This window comes from Chironomus tepperi, unplaced genomic scaffold (assembly GCF_022539635.2).
Source record: "Chironomus tepperi strain 1889 unplaced genomic scaffold, CSIRO-AGI_Ctep_v1 contig_261, whole genome shotgun sequence".
Classification (NCBI taxonomy): domain Eukaryota; kingdom Metazoa; phylum Arthropoda; class Insecta; order Diptera; family Chironomidae; genus Chironomus; species Chironomus tepperi.
Window position 1 is genome coordinate 238,850 of NW_027226383.1, and position 26,719 is coordinate 265,568.

Below are 26,719 nucleotides of genomic sequence, written 5' to 3' on the forward strand. Positions count from 1 at the left end.
GTATAAGTAAAAAAGATGCGAAAATTTTAGACGATTTATTTGATTTTGATTTCTTAAATGAAAAATATAGAATGTTTGTGTAGAAAAATGTTTGATAAGCTATTAATTTAATTATTAATTCAGCTATGAAATTATTTTCATATTAATTCAAAATTTGTTGAATTTTATTTACCGGGATTTTTGAATATTTTTCCCGGTATTGTAACGGTTTTTTCTATTCAATTCTCAACATATCGACACGTGACAAGTCGTCAATTTTGTGCATTGAATAATTTTTATGATTTATATAGATTTGTGCGGATAATAATTTCTGTGGAAAAACGTTGCAATTTTGTACTAAAAACTTGCATTCTTAATATACTAGTACTAAAGAACAATTGTGATCCATGAAACCCTTGAGGCTAATCGATCTAAAAGCTGGCCCTAGGTTGACGTCACTCTGACTTAGTGCCAGATTCGGTTTATACCCGACATCATGCCTGAGTCACGCCGGCTTGTTGCGTGACTATGAATCAATTAACCGACTAATGATATTCGAAAAGATCACAAACTCAGCTTAAAGACAATAACTTTATTGTATTTAAATTGTGAATCACTATTTCAGTAGCTAATTTAAAGACACAATCCTCTCATATATCAAAATTCCCCAAAAAATCACCTTAATAGAAAGCAGGATACAAATTTGAAACACAATACCCAATAAATTAAAATATATTCCGCATTAGTTTTTATTAACAAATTTTTGTTTATTTTATTTAATTTTTCGATAAATTCATCATAAAATTAAGCATTATTTACGATGATATGAAAATTTTCTCTTTTAATAATTATTAAAAAAAATTTAAATATATGTTTATCGTTAACTTTAGTTTTTTTTTATAATGTTTTATGTACAAAATTTTTCATGATTTTTTAATTCATACAAAAAATTTCTAATTTATTTCATCTTAATCCTAGGTTTATAAAATGACACTTCAGACATTTTTTATGTAGTTTATTTCATAAAAACACTGTTAATTTTTCTTTTGGAATGCATTGTGGATTAAAATTTGGGGATAGAAGAGATAGACAGGATGGGGGAAACGATGATATAGTTAACTACAGCTACAAATAAATAAAGCCCTTAGATTAACAGATTACTTCTCGTCGGTTTTTATACATTTCCCTCTAAAGCAAATCTCTCCCGTCACCTTTTGACTTGTACTCGTCTTTATCTGTTTCTTCTCTTTTGTGATTTTTGGCTTTGATGTTTCAACTTCGATAGTTGAATATGTTGTTGGTGGAAATGTCGTTGTTGTGAGTGGTTCCTCTGTTGTTGGAAGTTGTGTTGATGTTGTGCTGTCTCTCTCGAGTTTATCATCAGCTTCTTCCATATTTACAGCATCATCAGTTTCATCTTCACTACTTAAGAATTCAGCAATTGCTCTACGTGCATCATCAAACATGCTTGACTTGTTATCTTCAACGACTGTCTGTTCAGGCACAATTGTTGTCTCAATAATTGCTGGTTTCACTGTCGTCGTTTCAGCTTCAATGATTTTTGGTGAAATTGTAGTTGTTATTGTCGATTCTTCGATAATTTTGGGTTTCTCTCCTTCTACTTTATCATTATCTGCGAGTGCATTGTAAAGGTGCTTTCCAATGTTTTGTGTTTCGGCTGTTTCGAATGCGTCAGCTGGACGTACTTTGACTTTCTTCCAAACTCCACGACCACGGCTAGGCTTCTTATCAAGTTTTGTTGACTTCTTTTCTGCTTTTGTATCCTTTTCAATATCATCCATGACATCCTTCATGAGCTTATCAAGACTTGTGTCTACATCACTGTTGAAAAATTCAAATAATAAGTAAAAAGTATTAATAAGAAAATATTTTGAACACTTTACTCGTCAATCTTTGTTCTTTTTGCCAAATCATCTTCACGCTCGGTCGTTGATACTAAATTCAAGGATTCATCTTCAGTCTCGACTGGTTTTGATGGCAAGACGCTGGCTGAAACGTTGACTAAATATGATTCCTAGAGAGATTTTGGTTATTTTATTACAATTAACTTTGGTACACTTAAAAAGCTTACATTTTCGGCATTTGGATTGGCTGTAACGATTTCTTGATTGTCATCGACTTCTGGAATGTTGAGAGCTTTTGATGATTTCTCTTCATCAATTGGTTGGAATGAATTTTGGTTGAATCTTGACGACCATTGACTCTCCTGAGTATCTAATCGGAAGCGTTGTGTATTCTCACGGATACGGAATCGTGGCTGTGTAAAAAAAAGGATATAAACATCAGTTTTAATACTTCTGCTGTATTGAATTGTAAAATATTACTCTGTTATCTTCATTATTGTTCTCATAATTTGTTTGTCCACGTTCACGATTAACATTTCTGCTGGCATATGTAGGTCGAGTTCTTGCAGCGCTACTACGTCTTGTAGTTTCTGGAACTTCTGTTGTTGTTGGTCGTGTACGAGTTCTGACCTTTTTAACCACTACAACGTTCTCCTTTCTTCCTCGTTGTTGCTCTTTGTTTCGGGACTGTTATGAGTGGGATGAGATGAGAAATTTAATATCATTAATTATTTTATGTTTTGCAGCAACAATGCACAATGTGGTACGTAATAATATAAAATTTATTGGTTTTATACACTATATAGTTTGTATTTGAAATGACTTCGAAGATAATTGAAATTATGAGGAAAATTTTTTCTCATCTTAGAAGATAATTCAGGGATGTTGCAGTGCTGTGTTATTAATTAAGAGCTCTTCTTTAGTTTTTAATTATTGAAAGCTTTGTATGCTGTAAGAACTGTGTAGCAACGCTTGAATTTGAGTTATTAAAGTGGAATTTTCAATAATTTAGCTTTTTTATTTCCAAAATAAACTTAAAGGGTTTGAAACTATGAAGCTTTTAATTATTCTAAATTTGAATCTCAAAAATACGTTAAAAATATTTTTTTAAAAAAAAGTTAACTTACTCCATAAGATTCCGTAGCTTCAGTTGCAGGCTCTGTAGTTGTGGTGGTGTAAAGTCGTCGCCTTGGGAAGCTTGTTCTTCTGCTAACTGGGGCCTCAGTTTCAACAGGTGCCTCAGTAGTTGTCGTAGTCGATTCTGTCGTCGATGGAACTAAAGAGAAAGAATTTTCTTCATATTCATGTGCATCTTTAACAATTTCAGTGGCTTGTGTTGTTGGTATTTCTTGTGTCTTTCCATTATAGAATGAATCAGTGTTACGATTGAAATTGAAATTTCCTTTAAGTCTATGTGAGACTGTTTTGTGTTGTGGAATTGCAAATTCTTGATCATTTGAAGAATATTTACTTTTAATATATTTAAATGATTGTGTGGTTGTTGGAGATGTAGGTGGAATGGTTGTTGTAGTTGTCGTGGTTGTTGATGATGTTGTATCAATTGTATTTTCATAATATAATGGATTATCGGGTGTGTATTGAGATTCAATATTATAATTTTCATTATTATTACCGCCCAATGGAATGACTTCAATGCTTTCGATTGCTGCATTATAATCATTAATGACTTGTTGTTCAACTTGAGCTTCTGGTTGGATATGAATAGGCTCGACAACACGTTCAGTTGTAGTGAATGATTCTTCAGCTAGTGGACGAACTGATGATGGATAATTTTGATTCAAAACATCACGTTGGTATGCAATATTATCTTCAGCTTTATTTACTGGACGACGATTTCTTGTACGGAATTTTGATTGATCATCTGATGTAATATTATACTTAATCTTTGATGTTCTAACTGGTGTTGATCTTGATGGGAAGGTTGGTTCCGTTGCTGACACAATATTTCTTGAACTGTATGTTGATGTTGGACGTCTTCCACGTGTGCTTTGCTTTCTCTCATAATTAGGTTCAGCTGTTGATGCAACAGTTCTATAAGTTGACTGTGAGACTGGTCGACGACCTCTTGATTGTGTTGGTCTTCGAGTTGTTGTCGATACTGTCGTTGGTACGGCAGTTGTTGTGGTAATTTCTTCATCTGTAATATTATTAGCTAGCATCCATTTGTCATCCATAAGTGAGTTAATCAAACCTGGCAATTGTGCACTTATTGGAGGCAATTCAGATGGTAAATTATATTGTGGTGATTCCGTTGCCGGATTTGGTTCTTGTGAGAAGAAGTCATGATGTTTGATATTCTGTTTATGTCCATCACCATTATAATTTTGTCTATTCAGTTCGTCAATGTCAACTAAATAGTTTTGTTGTGTGGGTCGGGGTGTTGAACGGAATTCAGTGAAGAAGTCACTATCGTGTGTTTGTCTAAATGTGTCTGTATTAATTATGGATACTGTTGGGGTATATTCAAATGATGGTGTGGGATGTGGAGTTGGTTGGAATGAATAATCAATGCTCTTATATCTCTTGTCATCAATTATGACTGTATGTTCCTTTGTTGTTGTTGGTCGTTGAGTTGTTGTTGTCGTAGTTAAAGGCTTAGTTGTTGTTGATTTTGTTGTTTTTGGTTTCTTTGTGGCTGTTGTTGTTGTGACTTGCTCAAAATTAAATTCTGGAATTGGTTTGAAATTGAAATCCTTTTTAGGCTTCTGTTGTTTTGACTCAAATTCATATTCAAATGATGGTGAGATTGATGGCTTAGCACGATTAACTTTAAAGTATTCTTCATTGACTGTTTTGTATTCATCTGGTTCTGAGAATGTTGGACGTAGTGTTGATGTGAAATAAGCCGTTCTTGTATTCTCATATTCATCATATTTTGATCTTGTCACAGTCGGTGTTCGAATCGTTGTTGGTGTAAATGTTGAATGATATTCTTGAACAAGACTGGCTTTAACTTTTGTCAAAGGTGTACTGGGTGTAATGCTACTATGAATAAACGTCGGTTTTGGTGTTGTATTTGGAATATTATTAATTTTAGGCTGTTGTGTTGTCGACGGCGATAATGTTGGGAATGTAAATTCATTGCTAAATAATTGCACATTGCCACTTGGTCCAAAATGGAAACCTGAGGTTAATTTAACTGTTTGTGTGTTCTTTTTTGGGGTCTCATTAAGAATATTATTATTATTGTTGTTATTGTTATTATTATTATTGATATTATTAAAATTACTATTGATATTATGATTAATATTATTAAGATTTGATGAGATTAATTGAGGTTGTTTAGTATAATAGCTATCAGGAGTAAATCCATTACTTTCATTATTCTCGATACTGTTTGGTTGATTGACGACGACTGATCCAACATGTGGTGCTGGTAATGGAATCTTTGAGAATCCCGGTGGTGTTTTGTAGCTTAATGGAGCAACAAAGAATGGCAATTGATCAATTTTTCTCTCATTTCTAGTTCCATCAATGCTTGACAAGTATGGCAATTCAAATTTAGAATATCCGTTTGGTGGTGACATGCCTGATGGTCCAATAAACACTTTTGGTGCACGTTCATTAACAGAATCCATAACATCAATTGTATTTGAACTTCTCAATGTACTCAAAACATCTGTTTGTGTTGCCTTTCCTTTAATCTTATCATCAGCAACAAACATGGATAATGGTGGCTGGTGTGGCTTTAATTTTGATGAAGTTTCGAATGGTGTAGTCAACCTATAGCTTGTAGTAGCTGGTGCAATTGTTGGACGTCTGGTTGTTGTTGTTATGACTTGCTTCTTAGGGATTTCATTTACTTCATTTTGTGTATAGAAGTCATTGATCAATGAAGCACTTGGTGGCTGGTTCAAAATATTGAATCGACTTTGTTTGTCATTTCCGAAAATTGACTGTTGTTGTGGCTGTTGATTCTGTTGATAAAGTGAGTCGAATGGAACATAGAGCAATTGAACAGGTTGTTCACTTTCTTGTTGCTGTTGAGTTTGTGGAACTTGTTGGAATGGTGGAGGTGTTGGTAATTTTTGGAAATGGGGAACACGAGATGGTCCGGCTTGGACGAAATTTTGGAATGCTGGAACTGATTGATGTTGAGTGAAAGTTTGTTGATTTTTGGGAATTGGTTGGGATTGATAATGATGAACTTGTGGAGTACGTTGGATTTCCTGCATAAATTGGAATTGTGGTGGATTTTGGATAAGTGGTTCAGCGACAGGTTTGTTGCCAAATGAACCACCGAATGTTTGAACAGTTCTTTGTTTTTGTGGTGCTGGAAGGCCAGAATTTAAAAATTGAAATTGAGGTGGAGAATTTTGAATGAAACTATTAATTTCAGACGGTGCAGCTGAAGGATGTGCAGGATGAGCCGGATGTGATTGTTGTAAATTAAAACGATTATTTAATGGTTCTGTAAAGAATTGAAATTGTGTCTGAGCAGCTGGTACTAAATCATCTCCGAATGTAATGGATTTTCCGCTTTTAACATCCTGTGTTATTGGCACCCAATCGTTAACCGTCTGTACATTTGATGTAAGTTGTCGTGACCATCGCTCTCCTGATGCGATATGGCATATAAACACGAATGTTGCAAGTTTCTTGAGGAATCTCATTCTGTAAATAATGACATGAAAGGGAAAAAATGACTGTTATTACATCAGTTCCATAAAAAAATCTCATAAAAATTTGTAAGTATAAGAAAAAATTAAAAGGCAACAACTTCCGAAAAGATATGTATTGATATGAATCCGTGCGTGATTGCTATAAATATTAAGGTATTTAAGTATCATAATAAACCTGATCAACTTTCACCCAATCGATTGCCATGGAATCGATAAAGTCTTTCTTCTTCTTTGTTTTTGTTCAACGTTTATTGGAATGGAATATTTAGTTGATAAAACACGTGTGGTTAGTTGTTCCTACATGCATAGATACATGTGTGAACTGTGGCTTGTAGCTTTGCACTCAGAAATGAAGTTGAATGCTTAGTTTAGGTAACAAAGGAAATTGGGGAGATAACTGTAGAATTTTGCTGGAAAAACCAGCTCTAAACATCATTTATAAACGACCTCCTCACTTGCAATCTACTGACACTACGTGCAACCCAACAAGACTCATTTGCTCTCACTTATTGCCCAAAACACTTCATTAATTCCGGTCCATAAAGCTCATCATGATTTCTCATATTCATAATTTCAGTTTTTAAAGAGAATGGAATTTGCTTAATCAATTAATCAAATATTTTATGCCTCATTCAATCGTTAAAAAAATTAACACACCTCGACCACCAACGGACTTTTGATGAGAAATTCTCTTGTAACTTTTAAGCATTTACAGAAGAGATGAAGAAATAGAAAAACAAAAGCAGCAAGTGAATTACAAATTAATTTAATGTTGAAACAAAAGTCACACATAAACATTAAGATTTTAGTTTTATGATAATTTAACTAAATTAACGATTTTGTTACTTGTTTATTTACTGAACTTCCTGCTCTAATGACTTTCGATCTTTCAAATGATATGTTATGTGGTTTTGGAGATTCTCATGAAAAATAAATGAGACAAATTTTTTTAAAACCTCAAACGTGAAAATTAATCTTTCGAAAAAAGCTTTAAAGTTCAGATTAAAAAGTTCCATTAATCTTGTGTTTTTATGGACGAAAATCTCACAAATGAAAGGAAAAGTCGTGTTTATGGCTGCATATAGGTATGCATCATTAATTTATCGAAAAAACTATAAAGAAAATGTGCGTTTAAAAGTTCAACCTCTCTATGGTTACAGCTGGAATAAATTATTGATTGGAAGTAATGAAAAATATTGATTAAGGCATGTAGATCGGGAATATTATGGTTTGAATAAATTTTGATTGTAGCGTAGCTAGTTGGTCATGTTGAAGTTCGCAATATAGTGTCTGGCCTTACTCAGTATGTAAATTAAGATCTAAAACAGTTGGTTTCTCAAGTTTCACTATGATTAGCTCAAACTTAATCATAAACATCCATAAATGAATAAAATTTCCCAAAACCGCTCCTTGTTAAATTACCCGCACATAAAAAACTTTTCAAAATCTCTAAAATGTTGTAAATAATCCTCAAATTGTAAATCATCTGTAATCTGTTGTATGTATGCATAAAAAGTGCATATATGGTAATTCATCATATTAAATCAAATAATTGCAGCTTTCACTGCTGTTCAGTAATCTAAAATGTAAAATTTAAATGTTTGCGTGTGTAGCAAATTATGTTTATAACAATTTAACAGAGAATCAAATAATCTGAAACTTATGTGTGTTTCTTTATCTTAATTATGTGCATTTTTATGCTCATAAAGATGTGAAATTTTATTATTTCATGGCACACATTTTTTGATGAAGCAGAAAATAAAAATATTTTAATAATTTATAGCGCAATGCAATTTTAATAATTTTATTATAATACACTGCAATATGTACTTATAAGTCAAGTTCAGTTGATTTAAATTATATCACGGACTGTGTGAGCTCGGCATTTTTCAAGAAACATTCAACAATCACGTTTGGCACTTAAAAAGACTTTCCCATGATTAATTTTGCAAATTAATTTTAATACAAAAAAATTTCACCGTGGCCTAGAGAAGTCAATGAGATCAATACAAAATAATAACAAAATGTATCGATTTATTCACCTGCAGACCTCCCGGCTATAAATATGCCGAGCTTTCCTTTATGCCTTATTTTTCGATTTCTGTGAGATCTCCTTTACAATGCAGTAGATTCCGTTTAATTTTCCGTAATTATTTGAGTTATTAATGTATGCATATCATATTTATTATCAGCAATCTATATTCATCGGTACACAATTAATGTGTTAAAAAAGAAATTTCTTTTAGTCGCATTTATGACGAAAAATTACACTTTTACTTTCAAATTCGACAATTTTGTATCGTTGTATGCCGGTTAATGACTTTTAATTTTGAATGAAATGTTTTTTTGAGAATGTTGCAGGCTTCAAGGTGTCGTTTAGTAAAGTTAAAGTTGTACAGCTTCACTGTACTCTCCAGGGTACCCTCTTTATTGTGTTGGGATCTTTGGTAAATGAATCTGAATTTAGATCCATTTCTGGGATAGTGTTAGCGGTTGTTTACTTATAACTTAACACGACCCCTCCTTCTAAGAGCATTGCGTGAACGGCTCTTAATTTACCTGTAGATTAGTGTCTTTTCTGAATAGCATTCACAATTGCCATATATTCATCTATTGATGGATGCTATTAGCAAAAGTCTACTCTAATTGTCAAATACTAAAGACAGATCGGTTACAAAATAATCAGCAATCTACCACTTCAACTAACTGTATAGCCATCCTAAGCTTAACTGAATTTTTTTTAGAATTTCAGGTCTAAAATCAAATCAAAAGGTATATAAACGTGAACAAAAACTGCTACCTAAGAACAACAAAGCTTGGATACGTGATTGTTATTTTGAATTTGAAAGTAATATTTAGAGAAAAAAAGGCTAATAGACCTTTAAACCCAAGACATTCTCTTTTTTTCTTTAGTCTCATAAGAATTCTCAATTCAAAATGTTAAAAGAGTTCAGGAAATTCTTAGAAGGATTGGGCATTTTGGGGATAAATTTCATTTTGCAAATGTTTTTATTGTTTTGATTGAATTGATGGGTTAGCAAATCAAACTCTACGCAATTGCATCGCATTTTAAATCTAAACAGCTACGCAGAGTCTTTTGCAACAAGAAAAACCTCATTCAACTATCAATTAACCTCAAAATTTAATGACAATTCCGTCAAGTGTTTTTAAATAAATTACTATTCCACACAACTTGATGTCAAAACTCAATTAATAACGTATTTCCATTTAATATTTTCACAAAGAAAAGTCCTTGACTTAAAAAGAGTGAAAATAACAAAAAATAAACAAAAACACCGCCACGAGGCCCACGATTTGATAAATTATAATTTAATTCTCTCATGTGCAAACTTATGAAGATGGTGATGATGATGGCTGTAATAATGTAGCAGTTAAAAGGCATGTAATGACTCAATTACATTATTAAACACCACCCAACGTACAAAATGTGTGTTAAAAAATTATTTAAGGCATCAAATAAATAAACAAACAATGGTAATAATATGCCAAGCACATGCACATTAATGGATATGGCAATATCATCATAAACACCATGGATATAGGCATTGAAGATGAAATATTTTTTGTAATGTGTAAAATTTCAAATTACAGTCGCATTTTTCGTAATTGTGGATAAAAGAATCAATTAATCATTGAAGTGTGGTCCGTGCTGTGTGTGATTTATGCGTGAGAAGTAAGGTGCACAATTGATTTAAGTGGAGGGACATGAGTGAATTTTTGGTGACAATTTGTATGAAAGTATAACAATTTCTAGCTGGATTGATGATTTTAGGCAATTTTTAGCGCACATCTTACTTTTAAATCAAGTTTTAATGATGATGTGCCTAAAAAATACCAAAAAATTTCTTTTGTCATTTCACCACAAAATTTTGCCTCAAGCATGCACTTAACCTCAGTTCTTCTCCTTATTCCATCACATAAAATTTCATTCAACAATCTAATTCTTATTAATTCCATGAAAATGGACCATAATTAATAAAGAAAACTAGAAACTTAATTTTCTATGGGAAATTATCTTTCTTTTCTTCCATGGTGGTTTCTTTCTCTCAATAGCACAGCACAGCACACAATTGAGTGAAAGAAAAAGTGAAATAGAAAAAAAAGAACCAAAAAAAAAAAAATGAAATCATTTGTAATAATCTATGAAATTGATCGCATTAGAGATTGTTAAACTTTAAAAGTTAATGCCGCTAATTTCAAGTTCATGCTTCACATAATCTGCGGTTAAAAATGCATTACTATAAACAATTATCGCAACGATGTGAGTCGGCAAAATTTAAATGAGATGAAATTATTTTCTTGGTTTTATTCTTCAATTTTGGATTTTCTTTTGCAGTCTGTTTTATCTCATCTTAATTGTGCAGATTTTTATTTGGTTAAATGGCTGATTTCATGCTGATCATGCGAATAATTATGGAATTACCAATAAAGCAGATTAAATTTAATAGTTATAATCGTAAAACGTCAAATCAGAAGTAATAAATCAGCACTAAAATCCTTCAATAATTGATGAATTGTGCATTTTATACATCATGAGGGTGATAAAACCACTTTTGCCATCTTTTTGAAGCATTCTGTTAAACTTTTAATCTAAAAAACCATAAAGATTTCAAATAAAATGAGAAAAACTTTTTGAGGTGACGATCAAAAATCGCCATTTTGTATTTGTTCGATTAATATTTTGCTCATATTTTCTTAAGTCCTTCTTGATTTATAATCTAAAATCCTGTCTAAAATTCAATTCTAATACCCAAAATCCATTCCAAATTGTTTTAAAATCCAAATAAAGTCATTTAAAACCAGCTTAAGCAGCTTTTTAAGCTAATGAAAAACAATAGCATAAAAAATTATGTGAAAATTTCTCTCTCATGCCAACCATTGCAAGCTGTTGTGCATATTAGTTAGAGATTATTGTCATGCAATCTCAAATACATAAATATATTCATTACTATTATGAGTAAATCATGATATGACTTTTAAACGTTGCACGAATGCACAATTGACATAAGTGGATCAACATGCTGTACATTTTCCCAAAAAAAGCTATAACAATTGAACTAAATGAGAGACTCGCATATGAACTAGCTAACCTTATTAACCAGTCGATTGTATTTCTTGTGACAATCTCTTAATTGCTTTCAAAACAATAAAAAATTGAAATACAAAAAATTCCACATACGAATTTGTTCATTGTTGATGTTACGAAAAAGTGTCACTGACTGTTACTCAATAATCCTGCGTGTAATAAGAATTTTTTATGAGCACTTGACTGTCTGCATTTTGAATTACTAATAAACCTTCCCTTTAATTTAGCTCCACTTATTTTCTATAACAAACATTTTTTTTCATAAATTTATTAATATATGCAGCAGGCAAACTGTGTCATTATGTTGACTAGCTATGCAATTTTTTTCACGATAAATATTTTTTTGCTCTCTTCAAGTCCGACATTTTTTCCAGCAATTGGAAATGAAATTATTTAATTGGCCGACTTATCATTGACTAAGTATCGAGGTGCACATGATTACCAATCATAATAATTTGTTGCTGATTGCTAATAGCTACAAAACAAAATTGCTGACAGAGACAGTGTTCATTAAGTAGGTGCAAAATAATTGTGAATATTTCATAGTATTAAATATTTATTGATGCTTATTTAATGTCCGGGATTATTGGATGTAGACTGTGATGTGGTTGATAGTGAGTGTCATGAACATTTGTGATAAGCTTGCATATTTAAATTAATTAATATTGTAAATAATGATTTTTTATGATGAAATGAGATATTTTGGTCAATTTTGCATAATTCAACAATGCCAGGCTATTTCAGCACTTGATTGGGCATAATGAGCATTTCAGACTAAGCGCCAATATTTGCCCATACTCTCCGATCTACTGTTCGGATACATTAACTAATAGACAGCTTACGACAGGAAATAAAAAAAATATTAAAATTTACGATTTCCACATATTTTTATATCCACCGCAACACGTAATAATGTAAATGAATGAAAAAAAAACTAGTCAAACTTCTAGAAAGAAGCAGAGCAACATGTCATGTCACACGCTCTATATTATGCAATAAGCGTAAGTCTTGATATTCCCAGAGACCTCATCGTGGTCGTTTCACTTTCTTGAATTACTCAACATTTTCATTTTCTCGTCATTTAAGTAAGGTATGTAAATAAATTAGCATAAATGACATCATATACGGATATAAGAGCTTGACACTCTTTGAAAAATGAAATTAAATTCAAAGTCAATCTATTTGTTTAAAAAGAGAAGCTTAATATACTTGAAAATAATAAATAGAAAAGAGAGGATAATAGAATTAATTGTCTTGAATATTCTACAAACCCACAAGCAGTCGGTCACGACATTGATTTGATGAATTAACTATTATGAGAATTTAAAGATTTTTTGAGTAGATTTGAAGGAATCAAGGAGTGGTGATACTGCAAAATTGTCGAAATTTAAATTTTTTGACACTTTTTGGAAGTGATTTCGTAAGGATAATTTCCATAAAATTTTCATAATATACCCAGCCCTAGTTTAAAGCATAAACAAACAAACAATCGCAAAAAGACGAATTTCAATGACTAATTATTGCTCAGATTATATTCAAGCCGGTAATTTGCATAAACAACAATACAATTCCATACCATTCTAAACAACAAATAAGCATATTTTAAAGGAGTGCCAACAATAATGCACAGCTAAAATTCTACTCGTTCTTAAGCTTAAACTTTTAAATCCACAACAAGAATTTCAATTCCTCACCTTAATAATACTTAAATTGAATTTATTTATGGTTTCAGTGAAATAACGTTCAATCATTTGTCATCGTAATATCATAATCATATTCAGCATGTCTGATTTAAACATTCTTGTACACATAAAGTGAAATATTATTGTCACTCTGATTACTAATGACTAATGACAACCAAGAAGAAATGTTCACGTGAATTGAATGTTAAATTTTTTTATTTTGAATTTTTATTTCAATTTTTCATACTTTATGGCGCTTTATGAATCATCGAAATTGATATGTTGTGCATGTTAAGTGGATGTGGATTAAGAACTTCACTGCGGGGGATTTGGTATGAGGAGGAATTGAAAATAATTCAATTGTGAGATGAAATTGAAACGTAAAAGGATTTAAAATGATTTTTCATAAAATTCGATTTGATTTTTAAAAGGATTTTTTGAACATTTTCGTCATTTTGACTAAATTTTTGCATCTTTTTCAAAATTTTCTGTCACTTTTTGAAGGTTTTGCATCAATTTCAATCCATTTTGCATCATTTTGGCTGGAAAATAGCATCAATTTTTAAAATTTTGCATCAATTTTCAAGCATTACATTTAAATAGTCAACAAACTTTGTTCTCAATCTTAAAATAATTAAACTACATAATTATTTCCGCAATATCCAAACCAATCCATCTTCATGACCCTCAAAATAATCTATCAATTAATTAAATCTCAAAGATATCATCAAAAAAAAAAAATTAAATTTATTTTGAACTTTCTGAACATGCCACTGACTAAGCTCGCTGTCTGACCAATCTCGATAAAAATCTTCTCAATTTCACTCGACGTGAAATAATATTAATGTTTTTCAAATTAGTCACGTGTGCTTAAGACATGGACAAAGATTCCATAAATCGATAATTGTATCCATGAAAAATTGTAAAATTCGCAATATAAAATTTTTAATTAAATATGTGTAAAAAGTTGAATAATAAGTCATAAGTTATTAGTCAAGCCATAAATAGCATATTTACATTCCTTTCTCTGACATCGATTTATGTGCTGTACAGCAAACATTCATGTCATGTACTAAAATTTTGTTGCCATTTATGCTTCGTAATTTTTTCCATCTGTACATCAATTTTTGTGCATAGATTGCTGATGAAACTAGGAAGGTATTGCGTTAGGTGATGAACGGGGTCAATTGAGTTATGACTTGAGGTAGTAAATTGGAAATTGTGACTGATTTTTTGAGGTTATATGTCAAATGTCGTCAAAAACATGTCCAATTTCGCAAGTTCATAACTATATACACAAAATCATTTCATTATCTTAATGGAATGAGTATCCATAATAGCCTAACATGCATCACATTAGCAACAGCAGCGAACAACATCATAAATGTACAATTTTTCTATTTTTTTTGAGCTGAACAACATTTTATCAACTTAATGCAATTTTAATTTTCTGGGTTAAGCTCGTTTCTTTTTTTTCTTGATTTCTTCTGCCATTACTGGCATTTTCATCTCAAAAAGAAACAATTCAAGCATCAAATCTCCCAAAGTGCATTACACATTAACACTTTCTATAATAGCATGTTCTACAACATGAGAAATGGATGAAATAAAATTCCAGCAGCTTGTAGATGTATTCATTAAAAATTGCTACTGACTAATTAATAATAAAGAAATTGCTTGCTTTTTTTTTGCACCGGTTTGATGCTGCTGATTCACGAAGAAGATGAACACAATGTATTGAGTGGTTTTCTCGCCGGTATGCATGAAAGTGAAGCTTATAATGATTGTAAACAATGGAGTGAGGGATAAGAATGTTTTATAGTTTTTGTTGGATGTCTGTGGTTTTATGAGTGTTGAAATTTTCAAGAAAGTTTAGAATTTAATCAAAAATTTCAATAATTTATTTGTATTTTTGCATCATTTCTTTGTATTTTGCATCCTTTTTGAAATTTGCGTCATTTTTTGAATCAATTTCATTCAATTTACAATAATTCTTCTTATTTTTGCATCTTTTCAGAACTTTTGCAGCAAATTTTGACCATTTTTTAAAGTGTTCGTATCTATTTTCAGTTTTTTAGATTCTGAAATTAATTAGAAATCATAATTAAAATCATAACGTTATCCAGACAAACTCGAAGAGCCACACAACACAATATAATCAAATGAAAAAGAAAACAAATAATGAATGAGAAGATGAGACAGTGAAAATGAAAAAAATGAATAAATAAGTAAGTAACTAAGATAAGCTTTTGTCATCTTCACTAGGTCAAGCTCAAATACCTCACAGGTATATAAAAACGGATGGAAAAAAGAGACAAAAAATTAAAAATACTTACTGAACGCTGACAAAAGAAACAGAAAGTTTATCGGCAATCGAAGTGGAAGCGGTATTGTATAAAAAAAGCAGACAGAGAAAGTTTATGATCGATGGTTTAATGTTAAGGTAATATGACGCATTGTTGCTATTATCTTTATGTCTTATTTCACTGCATCTCGTATGAATGAATGAAAATATTCGATTTATTTTATTTTTTTTGGTAATTTTCATTGTTGTTGTAGACTTGTTAACATTGAATATTATTAATGTGGATAATATGAATGAATTATAGTAACTACTGAATGAATTTAGTCGATTGTTTATAGTTTTGATGAGATAATTGGATAATTAGAAACATTTTCAACGGAAATTTTCGATTTGAATTATTTGAATCTTTTGTTTTGCATCAAGTGAGGCAGAGAAAATTTCCTTTTTTGTCAACAATTTTAAAATTTTGTTAGAAATGCTGCATTTAGTTGCATTTAAAGTTAAAATTATAGTTTTCCGGGAAGTATAGCCAAAGTTCAAAGTAATAAATATAAAATTCGCATAGTCATTTCATTTTAAATAGTAAAATTTAAATGAAGAAATTTCTTTTTCGGAAACAACTTTAATCCATTAAATTTCACATCTTTAAGGTAAGTAATAAACTTTTGAAAGAAATTGCACAGTCAATAGCATCATAAATTACCATACTGGCGCTTTCTTCGTAGATTTCGTTCAATTGAAAAGCATTTAAATACTTAAATTGGAATTATTTCAAAAATCGCTGCCAAACCACTAAATTTGCTCATAACCATAAAAGAATCCATAATTGAATATAAATTAAGCACTTTAAGAGAGATTTTTAGAAGAAGAATTTTTTTCGTGCAAAAAAACTAATAAAATTTCACCGATGATTAATTTCACATTACACGAAATAGTGCGAGACTATAATGAAAGCTACAGGTTTTATCAGAAATGATAGCTTGTTTGCTGATATTTGCTACTCAATTTGTGCAAGTCTAATAATTTTAAAAATTAGTTTATAATGATCTCTTAGATCCATATTGAGACACATCAACATGAACTAAACTATCGTAAAATGAGAAAACTGGAAGGCAGCATGAATGCATGCAATAAATAATTACTGGTCATTGACCATCAATGGATAAACATCAATCATTTAATATTAGATTGCAATACAGTCAGGTCAGATAAGCAGATCTAATTGAATATTTTTTATTGTGATGTATGTGTAATAGCTTGCCAAAGATTTTGATATTGAGTCAGGCACAATAAATACTTGAATTTTTCCATCATAAATACTAAAAAAATTGGAATCTGTGACGCATTTTCGTAGCAAAAATCATGAATACTAGGAAGTGATGCAATAATAAGCTTTTAATACTAATTTACCATAAGATTTTCTATTAAATTCTGTAAGCCATGCTTGAGATTAAATAATTTAAAAAGATTCGCATTCAGCATGACTGGTAGAAATTCATAAAAATAAATGGCAATTAAATCACGATTAGACTCATTAATTAATTACACTTTTCACAATCATGCGTCATTTTTCGCATTTGCAAAGCTTAAAGTAAATAATTAATTATATTATTTGCCATGAAGAAATCTATAGATAGATTCCTTAGAGGCGCAATGCTGTAAAGCGCATACTTCGTCTTAAAATTGGGTTAAAAGCAGCAATTGTGATGGCATCTGGGCAGCATCGTGTCTTGAGACGTTGGATTCTGTTCATTAGGGACTTAATGTGTCGTCCAAGATTGATATTCCTTTGAAACAAACATTGAAGCTTGATGAAAGTTTGAAGGTTAAAAAAGTTCATTATTTTCATCAAAAATCCCAAAACCTACCAAAATTGTCAAACAAAATCAACTTTAAAAACTTAATCCTCAATTCCAATTTAATCTCATTAATAATGCCAATCTCATTTGCACTAATAAATCCAAATTTGCGAGCTCAATCAATCCAATCAACAAGACCAGTTTGCCTTTATTACTTTTTGCATATTTTCTCTATCAACGAATAATAATAGAGCCGCAAATATGAAATTATGTAATAATAAAAACTAGAAAATCAATCAAATTAAAATTTCAAACGCACTTTAACGATAATTTTTTCAACATTATCCATAAATGGTCTGAAATATTCATGACTTGATGCTTTTTATTTCACTGTCTTAACGTGACATTCAAAACTGGTCTGAGGAACTAAAATATAATTAATAAGTAATATAGACGTGTGTTTAGTCGCAAGCGAGCCAGAGGCCACGAAAGTGATCTTTAAGATCTCAAAAACAATAACATCCAGTGTCCGACATATATGTAACAGGCTATATGACATACCAATGGTAAAAATGAAAGTGAATTTTGTGCTTCATCATCATCAAGAGATATTTATTTTTCGAGGTTCGATCGATTAACATATTTTGTCGAGAGTGAAAATATTTCTCTTTTGTATTTTCGTACGTAAATATTATGATTGGACTTTTCTTCTCATTTAACTTGTGTTTAACTTGAACACTAAATTTTTTTTTTTTCACTTTTATGAAGCTTGTTCCGTTCCGGCTGCGGAGTTTGCATACAAAGGGTCTCGTTTTAAAGATCTTGTTTCCTTTCCTTTTTACACACTGTGACAACTTAATTAAAAATTGATGATAAATTGAAAGACTTTTTATGATGCGGAAAATAAAAATCATAATTCGATATTTAACCGGAGATGGAATTTTTTGTACAAGTTTGGTAATTAAAATTTTTTAAAATAAAATCGTAAAATTTTTACTGCCAAAAGATATTTTAAGTCTGAAAAAATATCTTTTCTTGATGAATTTTCGTTGGAAAATTGAAGAAATTGTAAAATTCGGTTGGCACGCTCGCCTAATTAAAAGAGTTCTTGGAAATTTGAGAGCGTTATAGCTGAAATAGAAGCTTTTGATAAAATATAATGAGAAAGAAGAAAGATTTCAAGTTTTTTATTTCATTAAATATCAAGAAAATGGGAGTTAAGAGTTGGAATGGTTGTTCATCCGATTTTGGGAGCTGTCAAGCGGTTGACAGCAATAGAGCTAGATTTAGATGATATCTTTGAGATGTCATGGATCACAATTGATCTGTACGACCAGCGAATTAAACAACAATTCTCCTTTCTTGCCCTCTCAGGCTTAAACCAAAAATACACTATACAAACCGGCTTAAATCCCAAACAAAATCCATTATATTATTGATGGTAATATAATTTACCATAATCTAATTATGCTTACATTGAACCTTGACATTAATCGTGATGTGATAATTTTATATCATAAATAAGCCCAAAATCGCCCAAAAACTAATGCCTGTGGCTATAATAACTGCATTATGAATCTATTTGTGATTATGGGTTGAAATTACTCATACATTATGATGAATGTGATGATTGTATATAATATATCGAGAGAATAGAGTGTGTTTGTGGGATTTGGCTGCTGGGAAGGAATTTTGAGATTATTTTTGGATGAAATTTTTAAAAAGAAAATTTTCTTGGGTTTTGTAATGCGACCATAAAATAGTTTTGTGGCTGAACTTCTTGTTTTTACCCTTTTCAGATTGTTTTTGAGGATTTAAGGGTATGAAAAGCAATACTCAACATCTTAATCAATTTGAACGTAATTTAAAATTTTGAAATATAAATCACGAATTGCATTTCATTTTAATAAATGAAAATCTTTTATTAAAACCTTTAAAATGTCAAAAAACAGATTAAGTCATATTTCCTAACCTTAAATAGCTCAATAATCATGCTTAATACAATTTAAATTAAGACTTACCAGCATGATATTACATCTTATAGAAATTTCATCATAATTTTCAATAAATTCGTGCTTTAATTCAATAAATCTCATAAAATCAGTAAACTAGCCATCAATGCAGAAAAACCTCAGATGATCATTCAATTTTCATCAGCTTAAATTGGACTCTTAACCGCTTGAGTTGCTACCACTAATGGGAAGAAAATAAAATCCAAAACTATCGCAAAATTCACTTTTTAAAGTCCATTATGCTTAAATTTTTGTTTATTAGTTCCGGATGAATAAAAAAATTTCCTGGTAAGAAATTGTAGCAGTATCACTTATGAATCGGTTTTTGTGGTATGGTAAACTACGTCTTATTATTTCTCATAAAAAAATCTCTAAATGCATTGCATGCAGCATAAGAAAAACAGCATAAAACGAGAGAGTTTGTTGTCGATTGAAAAGCAATTTCTGTTTCTATTTCTACTTGAGATGCTTAATTGAAGGAAAAAATTTCTTTCATTATTAAATTGCAAATTCAGTAGCTTAAAAACACAGTAGCAGAGCAAAATTTAATCTCTAATGTTTTCTTCATTATTATTGAATGTTAAAGTGTGTCAGGGATTGAATTGGCTTGAAATCTCGACATGATGCTACATGGCCAATGGCAAGCCCTGTTTTTTTCACTACTAATCTAAACAACGACTGCCTGCATCAGAAACAACAGGTTGATTAAAATCTTTTGTTGTTATTGAACCAGAACCTTATTGTTGATTATTTCCGGAAGAGATTGTTATGTTTGAATATTTTAAGATGTTGGTATGTGCATAAGGTGGTAGAATGAAGGTGATTGAGGTGTTTGGATTAGACGCAGATTTGAAATTGAGAAATGATGGAAAATAATAGGAGATTTTGTGATGATTTGGTTGAGTTTTGCTTTCTGATTGGCTACAAAAAGCTCAAAACATCAAATAGTTGTGTAGTTAATGAAATTATGGGCCAATGGGTACCTCAGTGAGTTCAATGTTGCTTTAACTAACTTATAACTCTGAAAAGGATAACTATGACTACAAAACCTCAAATCCAGTACCTTATTTAACCTAAATTACATAATATTAATTCAAATGATCCAAATTTTGATAGATTTTGGCCCTTTAAACATAATTCCTTACATAAACATCATCAAACTCAGTCAACAAGACACAAAACAACTAAACTATATAACCAAACAATTTTTTCAGCTAAATCGACCAGAAAAACAAACAAACAAAGTAAATGAAATGTTTAGAAAGACCCTAAAGAAGATCTCATTTTTATGTAACCGCATAAATGCGATGAAATTGCTGCCTTATTTCTATTGCTTTGTTCTTTTGAATTAAAAAATAGCTTCATCTTGCAAAAGACAAATGAAAGATTAAAAAAAAATTGCATTTATGTACTGAAAATGATATTCATAAACGTATGTTTATGGCATGAACAAAAGAGTGGAAATTATTAAAAACTGTGAGGTATAATGAGTCATTCATTTCGTCAGATCTGTTGTTTTAAGTGCAATACATCCTGAACTGTAATTAACATTCACTTTTATATTCAAAACTGTTGAATTTGAAGTTATTACCATAAAGTAAGTTTGCATTATGTACGAGTATTTTGCAAAAAAAATTAACTTTATTGGTTCAAGTTTATTGAGCAATGAATCATCAGCTGTTTGCCGCTAAGTAAATACTGTCATCGTAATCATGAAATTCTCATGACTTCTTGCGCAGTCTGACGTATTGTTGACTAGAAAATTGAATCTATTTGGCAAGTCATTCGACATTCCACAAAGAAAAAAAATTAAAACAATTTTAAAAATCACGTAAAACGCATAAAAATTCAAATGCTTTTGTCTCGCATTGCTTCTCTCTGTTCCGAAAAGAAATTGTCTTTTAAAAATTCATGTGAACTCGTCCACTATGATAAATGTTATGAAATATTTCTCATTTATTTGGTAGACGGCGACAACTTGCCAGAATTTAGATTGAAGAAATTTTTTCTCTGTGTTTTATGGGCGTACGTCAAAAGTAATCTGCCGTTTGTGCAATGAGAGTTGATTTTAGTTGTTAGTAATGAGGAAAGTTTGAAGATGTATTGTTGGCCATTAACCTTAGAGCAATTTGGAGTGATGAACTTTTATCAGATTTAGAGATTTTAGACAGGGAAAAAAGTGTGTAAATGCTTAAGTGAGGATTACTTTTGACAAGTAATGAGGCAGATTATGTGATGATTTTGAAATTTTGGTGCATTATGAATGAAAATATGTCAGAATGAACTTAGAAATCCTCAAATTTATGTCATAAATTGTTTGATTTACGTTCTATGCTATTAGACATATGCTAAGGCATATTTTAGGGCATATCGTGATGCATACCATCAATTACACTCTAGAGCATCCTCCAAACCATCCTCTAAAACATTCCCTAGAATACAATATTACAAAACATGCACAAATAGTCACCAATTTCCAAATAAAATTCATTGTTGCAATTTTCCATCAAAATGCCTCAAATTACAATTCTATATTCAATTTCGAACACCAAATGGTATCATCACAAACTAAACAATAGCATATAATTTGACATGAATAGCTTCAAACTAGAGTAAAGACAAATATTTCATCACGGAATTAAAAATACTGTCAACAAATCAAATGGCAAAAGTGCCAATTGTGTCAATAACACAAGTTTTCCTTTTTGATTATTTTTTATTGGAATTTCACACCAAACATGTAGAAAGTTGTTGGCAGTTGTCATATCAGCATGTATGATGTTTTATTATCATTTTATTGTAATTTAAGTTTTTTTAATTATAGTACATAAGCATATTAAATGAAATCAATTAATTGACTATACATGGCTCTAAAATCCTCAACATGATCAACAGCACCATAGTGTCACATTACAAAGTTGTATTATACCCCTGTGGTCTGTAGCTTAAAATATCCATATTATAATTCCAGAAATCGAGATCATTGAGGAATTTATCGGAATTTAAATGCGCTGAGCTGTATTAATTGAAATAGAAACTCAATAATATGAATTTTCGCTTATTTTTTTTTTAATAATGAGATTATTTTGCACGTAGACAATGGGTATTTAAAAATATTTAAAAGTTGATTTAGCAGGTAATTAATTGAGCTTTAAAAAATAATGAGAAATAACACCGGTGGATTGCATAATACTGAAGTTAAAGGAATGCTAGAGTAGAATTGAACATTGCAAAAATGTGAAGAATTTGGATTTTATTGGAAGCATTCAGTCACGTTTTGAGAAGTCTATGCTGGAAATCAGTGAAGCTGTTACTACTTATTCTTATTCACAACCCACAAATATTTTAAGTCAAACCCCATTTTACCAAAAAAAAATCACATTTCCTGTTGTCCCATCTTAAACCGCCATTATTCTTTAAATCCACCCAAAATTCCAAAATCGGACATTAATTATCTCTCGAATACACAATCCCAATGTCCAGCCTTATTTTCATCTTAAAAAGGGACATATCGAATGTCGGAAAAATTCTCTTCCTTTAAAAATCACTTTGATTAATTACATCTGCCATGCCTTAAAAATAATCCATCATTTAAGATAAATTAGAGTCAACATCATCAGAAGACTTTTTAAAAAAAATCAAGTTTAAATTAAGATTGTGCCTGACAGACGATATTTCCGAGATTTAATTGAGGAGAGACATATGAGTGACCACAAGCTGATCATATCTCGCAGTAACATAAGTAGCATAGCTTCATCTGTGAAAAAGATTAATAGAACTGATTCGGAATTCAAAGCTTTTAATAGAACCGTCAATTTATGTGACAAATTAAACCAAAAATTATTTTTTTCATTGTCAAAATAAAAATCGACATTTTTCAATGAATCGAGCTTTAATAATAGGATTTTTTGCAAATGAATTGATGTCGTTTTTCAACTGAATTGGTAAATTAGATCCGTTTCGGATTTATAACCTTCACAATGCATCAATTAATGAAAATTTAGATTCGATTATTAGTTTTTATTTTGGTGCTAAATTGCCTTTATGAACGGTAATTATTTCCTAGAGGATGCAAGTATTTTTGGTCGTAATTTTCATGACTTATTCGATCATTTGAATAAAAAATTAAAATTCTTTTAAGATTCCATGACTGAAAAATATCTCAATTTAATGACTTTTAATTAAGAAAAATATGTTCAAAATGTCCATGAACGCATGCAACAGTTCTAGATGAGTAATTTAAATTTATTTCCTTGAATTTAACATGCATATTATTGCAGAATCGTAAGAAATGTCCATGATGCTGTGAGTCAGTTTCACCATAATTAAATCTGCTTAGTAAAATAAAATCTTTGAAGATATCTTGCAGATTTTACTGGAAAATTCTGTTTAAAACAGCCATATCTGTGTAATATCAGTCATAAATGGCTATATTGCAGATTTTACTGGAAAATTCTGTTAAAAACAGTCATATCTGTGCAATATCAGCCAGATTATGGTTTTATAATTTGATTTTATTTGCCAAACCATTTGAAATAAGTAGTTTTAAGGATGACTATCAGAGAATTACTGATCAGATATTTGGTCAATTATTTGGAATATCTGGATTCAGTTTTTAAAGATTACATTAGGATTTTCTTATAGAATAAACCCGAGTGGACAGGAATACGTTAGAATTATTCATCAAATGCACATTTCCTTGCCATCAACTCGTCATAACCTGATTTTGTTCACTCGGGATATTTTGCATGTAATAAAGAATGGAAAGCTTACGAATGAATCCATAAATAATTCCAAATAGAAGATCTTTTGGCAATCAAGCTCAATCACTTGTAATTTACAATATTTAGATTCTATAGTCATCCAACTTGTTCACAAGATTACTGTCATAGATTTATTCGTATTATCATCAAATCCAGATGAAGCAATAAATCTTCTCAGTGATAAAAATTCAATAAAATTTTTCATCACTTTTTTCTTTTTTATTTCCACTCCAATTGCATCTCTTTTACTATTAGAGAATGTTAAGTCACATCAATTTCCAATTTTTATCTATTTAACTTCTTTTATTGCACCGGATTTGCTCCTGGCTTAAATCTTTTGTCTTTTCCGTAAGTTTTACGACAACCTCTGTAGAATAAGTTCATAGTCTCGTACTTGGAATAAAATTAATTTCTAATGCAAAAATATTCATGGAAAAAATATTGAATAAGGAGGATAATAATAAGTTTATCCTTAGTAATATTTTTGGTAGATTGTTTTTCTCGTGAAATATTTAAATTTGTGAAAAAATATTCAATTTGAGTGGGATAAAATATTTAATTTTGGAATGAATAATTGATAAAATTTGCAATATCTAGGTCGATGATCTGTTTGAACTTTTTGCTTATTAACGTTCAGAAATTTATTATGAATTTGAAATTCTTTAAAATTCTCATTTTTGGTGTAAAAGTTGAAAAGGTTCGATTTGGATTCACTTCGAAACAAAATTGTTGCACTTAATTTTTTAACAATTTGTAACAAATTAAGCAATTAAATTTGAAATTCAAATAAGCCTCAATCTTACCTGAAAGATAGTTCCTCTAACGCACTATGATAATCTCAATAATATCCTTGTAAATTTCCAATTTCTACACGATTAGAAAAGACACAAAATATAAAATGTTGTCGAACAAAATTTAAATAATTTTTTATTGTATTTTGCCGGATTCACTTTTTAATTTGCATTTGATATGAGGCAAATTTTTTCTTTTCTTTTTTTCACATTTATTGATTCTTTTTTTTTTTGTTTTCTCTAAAATATATTAATTTCGTATGTGATTTCTCGATATTTTCACATGCATGAAAAATAGAAATTTCTTCTCTAAAAAAATCTTCGTCCCACTTGGAAATTCACTTCTATTAGAAAATCTTTTTTTCTTTTCTATGTGAATTAATTAACAACGACTGTTAATTACAATGGCTTGAATTATTCAAACGAATAAAAATTTGAAAATTTTTCCAAAGTCTTAGAAAAATAAATAAAAATAAAATCACGATGCACTCATTCAGTTTCGATGACGATCGTTTCGCGTCTGAATTGAAACTGAATTGAATTATGAAAAAAAGGCAATGGTAAAGAGGAATGGGCTGTAGATACGTTCGAATACATAAACCGCCAACCAAAAAGAAAACGAAGAGAAGAAAAAGCAGCAAAAAAAAGAAAAAAATAAGCTCAACTGTGTGTTGTACTTGAGATAGAGAAGTAAAAAAGAGAGGTATTCGATCGTCGCATTGAGTTCTCGTGCTATTGCGTATATTTTGTATAAAATATTGAAAGGAAAAGTGATCTTGTTTCTGTTTCTTTTATTTTTGTTCGATTTATACCGTACGCAGATATGACTTAACAGTTTCTTATTGCTTCTTTTTCTTTTTCTTGTATGTTTCGTTTCTGTAACCGAGATTGTTGTGGAATGGAAGCTGAATTACAGATGTAATATTGGCGCATTTTGTTTGGGTTTATTTGCAGTTTATTGTATTTAATTATTTTTTACATTGTAAGTACATATTAAGGGGTTTGGTGGTGGAGTAAAGAGAATGAAATCTATGAAGGACCATAGAATATTGTGCAGACTTTAATGTAAAGATGTGCAAAAGATTTTAAGATGCTTATAAATTTATCTAAAATTTTGAATCCGTCCCCAAACTTTAATAACTGTTTCACTTGTGATATCACTCGTGATAGTAAGTTTGCTGTTGTAGTTTGAGGTCAAAGTCAAGTCGAATTGACTTCATTTTCCCGAGTAAAGTCGGCATCAAGTGTATCGACTTCGGACTCTGTTGTTTATAAGAACTGCTTAAGAATTAACTCGAGCAACACAATTCAGTAAATCGCATTTTGTGCCGAAAAAATGGGTCGAAATCAGTCTACCTGCTTATGGTCTTAGTAGGACATATTAATAGGACATATTAGTGACTTAGCGATCTCTTTGTGCTATTTGAGAAATTTACTGTAACTAAAACTGAAACCCAGACGGATAGAGCCGGCTTAAGACGTGGACAATGGACAATGGACCCACGTGCGCCCCATCCAAATAAGTAAAAAGTTACTAAAACAAAACCTGTAAAAATAATTCAATTTAAAATCACAACAATTACATTCACATTTCTCACAATAAAAACCAATAAAATCTCCCACTGTGCTAATTTTTACTTCTGTTCCGCAACCTCCTACAAGATACAAAACAAAAAAAAATATCATCACATCATCAATAATTGCCAAAAATCCGCCTTTCAGTTTATGCAAATATTATGCGAAATCACCTATATGTAAATATGCTGATTTGAC

General features: G+C 30.6%; 1 protein-coding gene across 4 annotated transcripts; it reads right to left on the bottom strand.

Annotated features, from left to right (window-relative positions):
* Positions 1-864: 864 nt before the first annotated feature.
* LOC139091773 (uncharacterized) lies at positions 865-25,457 on the bottom strand. Of its 4 annotated transcripts, none has more exons than XM_070641978.1 (7): positions 24,959-25,457; positions 4,057-6,479; positions 2,972-4,002; positions 2,325-2,531; positions 2,072-2,257; positions 1,884-2,014; positions 865-1,821 (listed from the first exon to the last, which is right to left on the bottom strand). In XM_070641978.1, exons 2-7 carry the CDS (start codon positions 6,476-6,478, stop codon positions 1,137-1,139), a joined length of 4,662 nt encoding a protein of 1,553 aa, XP_070498079.1. In that variant the 5' UTR covers position 6,479; positions 24,959-25,457; the 3' UTR covers positions 865-1,136. The 4 variants fall into 4 exon arrangements, with proteins under 4 accessions (XP_070498079.1, XP_070498080.1, XP_070498076.1 ...); XM_070641979.1 differs by having other exon boundaries at positions 2,972-3,120; positions 3,478-6,479; XM_070641975.1 differs by having other exon boundaries at positions 2,972-6,479.
* Positions 25,458-26,719: the final 1,262 nt, after the last annotated feature.

What these genes read in the sequence shown, in the direction of transcription:
- LOC139091773 (XM_070641975.1), bottom strand. Translation starts at nt 6,478, where the DNA reads ATGAGATTCCTCAAGAAACTTGCAACATTCGTGTTTATATGCCATATC. An exon ending in AAGCTACGGAATCTTATGGA is followed by an intron (nt 2,532 to 2,971) that starts GTAAGTTAACTT and finishes CACTCATAACAG; the next exon opens with TCCCGAAACAAAGAGCAACA. An exon ending in CCAATCCAAATGCCGAAAAT is followed by an intron (nt 2,015 to 2,071) that starts GTAAGCTTTTTA and finishes AAATCTCTCTAG; the next exon opens with GAATCATATTTAGTCAACGT.